Source organism: Ochotona princeps, chromosome 1, assembly GCF_030435755.1.
Source record: "Ochotona princeps isolate mOchPri1 chromosome 1, mOchPri1.hap1, whole genome shotgun sequence".
In the NCBI taxonomy this organism is placed as follows: domain Eukaryota; kingdom Metazoa; phylum Chordata; class Mammalia; order Lagomorpha; family Ochotonidae; genus Ochotona; species Ochotona princeps.
The window spans coordinates 118,177,121-118,184,930 of record NC_080832.1 but is presented as its reverse complement, the minus strand read 5'-3'; the positions used below and the strand labels follow the sequence as shown (position 1 = coordinate 118,184,930).

Here is a 7,810-nt window from a genome sequence, read left to right as displayed (position 1 = left end):
GAATCTGGCCTGGGACCACCTCAAAGTTTCTTTGGGGATCTCCTCAATCGAAATGCTGGACTCAGAACCCTAACCAAGAAAAGACGGAAGACAGAACAGGTCAATCAACCACCTCAGCTATATGTTGGCAGCGAAATACGGGGCAAACAGAGACTCTATGATGGACTCTAGTGGATTCTTCAACGACCTCATTGTGTTGGGAGTGGCAAGATTGGCAGCGATTCATAACTGGTGAACTATCAAAACCACTTGAGCAAGTACCTCAGAGTATGCCCCACATCAGGGGCCTAGGGTGGGTTGGAGGCTGGGTGGGGCTTCTCCCTCAATATCCCCTTTGCCTCAGATATATTAAGGAAACAATATGGAAATAATAGTCTTACCCACTTTCCTAAAGCCCTTGAACCTTTTAACTTTAATTAACTATGTAAGATTGTCAAAAATATAATAAAAAAGGAAAAAAAGAAAAATTTGGCAGTATATATTGACATCTTAGGTCTTCAAAGCATTTTACGGTCTGAGATAAAGAATATATGTTGGCAATGAGACACAGATTATTATGTTTTGAATTCTTTGTGATAGTATTTGTAATAGTCAAAACAAATGCAAGCATTCAACAGTACAAAAATATAATTAAATGGATTCAGTTTTCAGCTATTTAAATTGTTTATACTTGCTCATATAACAGGTTATGATCATTACACAAAAAGAGTCCCACTAACATATTCTGTAATCAATTGGCTTTATAATTAGCAGAAATTCTACTTCCCAAAATAGAAATTGAGACAAGTAAGGAACTGAACAAAAGGAAGAAGGGAGAAATGTTAGAAGTGTAAATGAAACTCAACTGACACTCGAGATTTTAAAAGTGAAATACTTAGCTGGTTGCTTTAAAAGCACACACATTACATGCTTAAGACAATTTTGGGATGCATCTTGTTACAAGTGACGCTATCAAATGGTTGGAGAACTATTTCTTTTTCTATGCAATTTTTATCTGAATTCTACATTTTCAAAGCTTAAAAGGGGGGACGACATCTGTGCTATTTGTGCTGAGTCACAACATCTGAAAATAACACTCTCAATGCCAGCAAAACTGCCACCATGAAACTAATTTGTGCAATATAAAACAATGACAGGTTACTCTTTGGAAATCTGTTGTGCTGTACCTGAATGTTCTTCTTAAAAAATTACATTCACACACACACACACACACACACAAATCATCAAATAAAAGAGCATTCCTGTTTGTTTGTGAATGCATGTGTAAACTCCTGAGTAACATATCTGAAGAACTGGGTTTTAAAGAAAGAATTCTTGGTTTTATATCATTGTATGTTTAATCATAATGATAAAAATAGCATACTAAGAAGATAAGTAATATGACTTAGAAAAATAAGTATACAAATGGGAAGATAAAATATCCAACCCTTTTGAAATTAAAATGAGTCGCCTCAAGAAACTCACGTATCAAACTTCTGAATGTCAACCAAATTTTTAACTTTGAAAGTATATAATATGGTATCAGCATTATTTTGTGTAGAGAGACTTTCCTCATTGTTGAAAGAATTCAATGAAATAACATCAGAATGGAAAAAAACCACTTCAAATGTTATCATTTGCAAGGATAAAAACTGAAATTCTCATCATCCTCTTATTTCTTATGGAAAAAGATTCTTGACATCACCCTCTTGAAGGCCTCCTTCATGTCTTTATTTCGGAGACTGTAGATGAGGGGGTTCAACATGGGCGTGATGATTCCATAGAAGAGGGAAACCATCTTCCCCCAGTCTTTTGAGGTGGATGAAGGAGGTTGCAGATACATGTAGATGGCTGTTCCATAAAAGAGAGACACCACAATCATGTGTGATCCACATGTCCCAAAAGCTTTCCGCCGCCCTTCTGCTGATTTGATTTTCAATACTGCTCGAGCTATGAAGCTATAGGAGATGAGGATTAATGTTACTGGGATGAGCAGAATTAATTCACTAAAGAAAAAGAGCTCAGCCTCAATAGGTTTCGTGTCAGCACATGACAACTTGAGAAGGGCAGGGACCTCACAGAAGAAGTGGTCCACTTCCCGATGACCACAGCGTGGCCTGTAAAGGGTCAAGCAAGATTGCAACACGGAGTTGCTGAAGCCGGTGAACCAGGAGAAGGCTGCCATCCTCAGGCACAACCTTGGATTCATGATGACTATGTAGTGGAGGGGTCTGCAAATTGCCACATATCTGTCAAAAGACATAACAGCGAGGAGGAGACATTCAGTAGCTCCCAGGGCCAAGAAAATGATGAGCTGGGTCACACAACCACCATAGCTGATGGTCTTTTTGTTGCGGCAAATATTTACCAACATCTGAGGGACTGTGGTTGTGGTATAACAGAGATCTAAGATGGAGAGATTAGTGAGAAAGAAATACATGGGTGTGTGAAGTTTGGGATCCAGAATGCACACCATCATGATGGACACATTGCCAAAGATGGTGAATGAATAGGATATTACCAAGACCACAAGAAGAGGCATTTGCAGCCAGGGTCTGTCTGAAAAGCCAAGCAGTATAAATTCTTTTGAAGAGCTCTCATTTGCCCAATTCATGATGACTCTTTATTTTCACACCTAAAAAGGATATAGGAAAACAGCCAATATAAATGTTTATTGAATACTCTTATTGGAGCCAAATTTAGTTTAAAGTAATTATAATGAGTCCTTCCGCAAAAGACATATCTTAAAGTGAATTAAATGGAGCCTTGTTAAATACCATATTATCAGCTTACAGTTAAAAAGTTTCTCTATTTCCAGTTGCTATTTTAAAGTAAATGGTTGCATTAGATGCCATCTAATATATAAATATATGCATACAAAAGCATTGAAAATTAGAAGTATGGAATATACTTTGGGTTCTCTCATCTAAACCTATCTACATTCATGAACTTTTTGTTTTGTTATTTTATTATTTTATGATACAGTTCCATAGGTTCTGGAATTCCTCCTCTCCCATTCCCAAATTACCTCCCATTCATAAACATTTATCATAGATAAGATTCTTAGTTAAATTGTCCTTAATTTAGGCTAAAAATTCTGAGTAATAAAGGTTTTATAAGAGTTTCTAAATCTATAATAAACATAAAATTGATTGTTTAAGTAGTATCTTTGTAATATTTTGAATTGCATGCTTTGTTTAAAGGTTTTGTATATGTCCCTTCCAAAGAGCCACTGTGGGTACAAAGGTTTTATTTCAGGTTAATGAGCGCATACCTTACCTGTGATATGGAGTGATAGTGATGACCACAGGCGATATCTTCTCCTCTGCAATGGCCTGGGTGACAGTAGGAACATGGATGACTTAACCTTCATTAGACTAGCCTGAGTGTGAAACATTTCTCAGTGCCTAAAACCTCTCTTTTCTAACTCTCCCCCAAAGCCTGATAAATGAACACATGCTAAATTGCAACGTTACCATGACACAGTAACAATAAATAATGTTCATGCTTATTAATGGTGATGGCAAGACTCCGATCCCACATTTAAGATCCCTCTTTCTTTTTACCATGAGGGTTTTTCAAACATTTCATGGAAAACAGATAAGATGGATGTAACAGCAAAGGCTTTTAAATTTTTTAAGAAATTTTTTATACCAATAACTGAAATCAATGTATATGGAAAGTCTTTAAAATGTTTTAGGAGGGGCCTAGTGCATCTGCGGCATGGCCTAGCGGCTAAAGTCCTCACCTTGAATGCCCCGGGATCCCATATGGGCACCGGTTCTAATCTGGGCAGATCCACTTCTCATCCAGCTCTCTGCTTGTGGCTTGGGAAAGCAGTTGAGGATGGCCCAAGGCCTTGGGACCCTGCACCCGCTGGGGAGACCTGGAAGAGTTTCCTTCACCCGTGTTGGAGACCTGGAGGAGGTTCCTGGCTCCTTGCTTTGGCACAGCACCAGCCATTGTGGCTCACTTGGGGAGTGAATCATCAGACAGAAGATCTTCCTCTCTGTCTCTCCTCTTCTCTGTATATCTGACTTTGTAATAAAAATAAATCAATCTTAAAAAAAAAAAAGGATTGGCCTAGTGCAGTGGCCCAGTGACTAAATTTTCACCTTGAATGTGCTAGAACCTTATATGGGTGCTGGTTCCTGTCCCAGCTGTTCCCATTTTACTTCCAACTCCCTGCTTATGGCCGGGAAAAGCAGTGGATGATGGCCCAAAGGCTCCTGGCTTCTGATTGACTCAGTTCCACTTGTGGAGTGAACTAGCAGAGGGAAGATCTTTCTATCACCTTCTCTCTGTAAATCTACCTTTCCAATAAAAACAAATAAATATTTTTTTAAAGTTTCAGCAAAAGTGCATATTATGAAAAACCTAAGTATTATTTTTGATTTTTTTGGTGGCAATATAACTTTAACTTTTGATTTTTTTTTCCAATAAATTTTCAAAATACTTTTTTCTAACTAATAAATAGCACAACAAGAATTACTTCTTACAACACAAGCTGTTTTAAATTGACACAGTGAAACACCAAACACAACATATTGAGGCTTGATTCTTTCAGTTTGTGAAAGCTGTCAGTTATTTAGCCAGATGGCCTAAGGACACCCAAGTTTTATGTCTGCTTTGTGTGGTTAAACGCAATGAAATTGAGAAAACATACACTGTTTAAAAGTACAGCAATAGAGATTTCTGTAAAATATACTTAAGAAAGGAGACAAAATAGGGTTGATTGGAAAATCTTGATACAAAATGAGAAATCTTTTCTGGAATAAGAAACAGTGATATGTGAAATATAGTGTGGCAATATAAAGTATATACGAGCATGAACAAAGCTGATTGTAAAATTTGTAACTCTTCTCATGTGTATGGCTTTAATTTTGACTTTGTGCTACATCTAGATTAGTTATTTGTAAATAGCAGTGATAATCCTTCAGCTGAAGGATACAAGAGTTTATCAGATCAGATAGTTTTGAGTATTCACATAGATTTAAAATGCGAGGTAGTATTCTCTCTCCCATTCTTCTTTCTTCCCTTTTTCCCCTTTAAGAAAAATTTTGGGAAAACATATTTTGAATTCACATTACAGAAAACAGGCTTAATACTCCATTGAATAAAAAGTTTAGCGAGTAAAAAGCAGAATGACCTTATTTACTTAGAACACAGACAACAGTTATGAAGAATAATTGAATGGAAACATGACCATTTCACTCACATACAGTCAACTTTAATCATAGGTGATTAAAACAACAGTCGTGTGTTAATTCTTAACTACTGATTTGACAAAGGCATAAAACAAAGTTTTACAAAATTATATTTGTAGCAATAGTGCTGCACACAGACATTTCTTTTTTTGCTTTTTTAAAAACTAATTACATTGCATTATGTGACACAGTTTTATAGGTATAGGTACTTTTGCTTGTTTCTAAATGTTAGCTCCCACATATAAGGAAGAATGAACAATTAGGAAGTAAGGAAAGGAATACTATTATTTTTTTCCCTTTTTTATGCTTCTGTTTAATTTGATAGGCAGACAAAGATATTTTTTATCTACTGTTCATTCTAGAAATGTCCACAACAGTAGGAGTGTGGCCTGGGTGAAGTCAGGAGACTGGAACTCGATTTGGGTTTTCCATGTGGGTGTAAGATGTAAGTGCTTGAGCCATCACCTGTTGCCTCCAAGGGTGCATTGCAGTAAGAATTGGAATTGAAGGTGGGGGTGAGTTCAGTAAATCCAGTATGGGATGTGGGAATTGTACGCGGCCTATTCCTGACTGAGCAAAAGTTTGCCCCAGCAGCTACTTTTTCCTGCTTCTATTTTTTCATATCCTCTACAGTTCCACACATTTTATATGGCATTGGTGTCAACTTATCTACCCATTTCTCTTTTTTGTTATCAGAAAAATTAATTTGGCCTTTGACGAGATGATTGGTTTCACCATCACCTTGTTGCTTTTCCCATTCACACATCTTACATGAATTAAAAGAAAATCTCATGTAAGACTGGTATTTTCTTTTACCTGAAAAGTCCTGTTGAAGACTTTAGACACACTATGAGCATGTATACAAAAAACATGAAAGATTAGGAATAATTGGTCCCCAGGAAGCTAACGGGACACTCGAATCTGTCACAACCTACTAGCAAACATATGGATAACATGATGCTGGAAGGTGCTTCCCACTTTCATGACACTCATTTCTGTAGCACACACCCACCACTCACCTTTGTTCTAAGTGAGGAGATATTCCTGCCTTTCCTCATGTCATGTTTGGAAGGTGGTCTGGTCCAAATACAGGAGGATAAACACAATGATTTTTGGAACTTTCAGTCCTTGTAGCATCTTTTTGCTCACTCAAGAAGGAAGAAATGATGTTTGTATTTCATCAAGAAAATATGTAAGGGAAGCTTGTATGGCGAGTTGAAAGTGAATTGTGGATACTAGCTTCAGTCATTTGGGCATTTTATGATGGATGTTGACTTCGTTCATCAGATTCCAAATGGATCTCTACAATGAGAAGCTGAGTTCACAAACTTGACATTAGGAAAATTGTAACTTGAATCAATCCAACTGGTATAAATGCCAGTTGAGGGTCTGCTATACATACGATGCTATATCCTCTGTTTCGGCCCCAGGGATTTTAGAGTCCCCGAAGTTTAATTGGTCATTGTGTCCAGAGATGCAAAAAAGGAACTTTACTCCCAACTGTACTTATAACATAACACTGGTACATAGGTGGTGTACAAATTATAAAACCATGGTGACAATTATAGCTACAAAACATAAACTGTGACAAATAAGCTTAGGAATGTTTAATTGAGAGGACACAGTGCTAATGAACATATAGCTCTAAATTTCCTGTAATTGATCTCAAACAGAAAGCACTCTGATGATGTCTTTGAGAATCTTCTATTACTCATTGTTTTTTCTAATGAATATTTTTGGACTTACCTTTCAGATATCTGCTGATAAAAATTTAAGTCACAAAAGATCACATAATGTGCATACTTACACACTGAATTTCAGGGTTAGCATTAATACACTGGGACAGAACATGAAGAAACAATATGGGATTGAAAGGGGAATAATTTTACAATAGCTTCTGATGCTATTTATAACTTAATATTTATAACTGAAGTTTAGTGGAATGTTAAAAAAAACTGTTAGATTGAGTATTAGTGACTCAAAAGAACTACATGCTGGCATTTTAAATGTATTTATTTTTCTTTTTATATTATATATTCTCAAAAATTATAAACTTCTGCATAGAGAGTAACAATTTAATGAGAGAACATTTTCTAAGTGTGGTTTTTATAACTATATAAAGATCTTTTGTGATTAATAGTTTATATATACCTTGTCAATTTTTGCTTACTAAATAAATGTTCTAATTTGTCATTTTATACTATATGTAATACAGAGTAAAATGTTTTCTATATTTGATTTAATAGTGTATTTTTCAAATCAGTTTTATGCATTTTAAAATTGACAAGGAAAACTACTTATTGCGTTCAACGTAATACTGGAAAGTAAATGTACATTGTGCAATAGCTGAATCTAGCTAGACAACACATGAATTAACTCACATAGTTAATATTTTTTGATGTAAATATTTAAATCCACTCTAAGTACATTTCAAAAACACGAGTATATCATGATTAACTGAGGTAATTATGCTATACAAACAGATGCTTTCAACTTTTTCCTCCTATCCAAGTGCAATTTTGGGCACCTTTGGGCCCTGCGTCGTGACCTAGCGGCTGAAATCCTCGCCTTGAATGCCCCGGGATCCCATATGGATGCCGGTTCTAATCCCGGCAGCTCCACTT

At 36.1% G+C, this 7,810-nt stretch overlaps 1 protein-coding gene across 1 annotated transcript; it reads right to left on the bottom strand.

The window, feature by feature from the left end:
- Positions 1–1,651: 1,651 nt before the first annotated feature.
- Positions 1,652–2,593, bottom strand: LOC131477918 (putative olfactory receptor 2B3). Its single transcript, XM_058672271.1, has one exon. The coding sequence runs from the start codon at positions 2,591–2,593 to the stop codon at positions 1,652–1,654; it is 942 nt and encodes a 313-aa protein (XP_058528254.1).
- Positions 2,594–7,810: the final 5,217 nt, after the last annotated feature.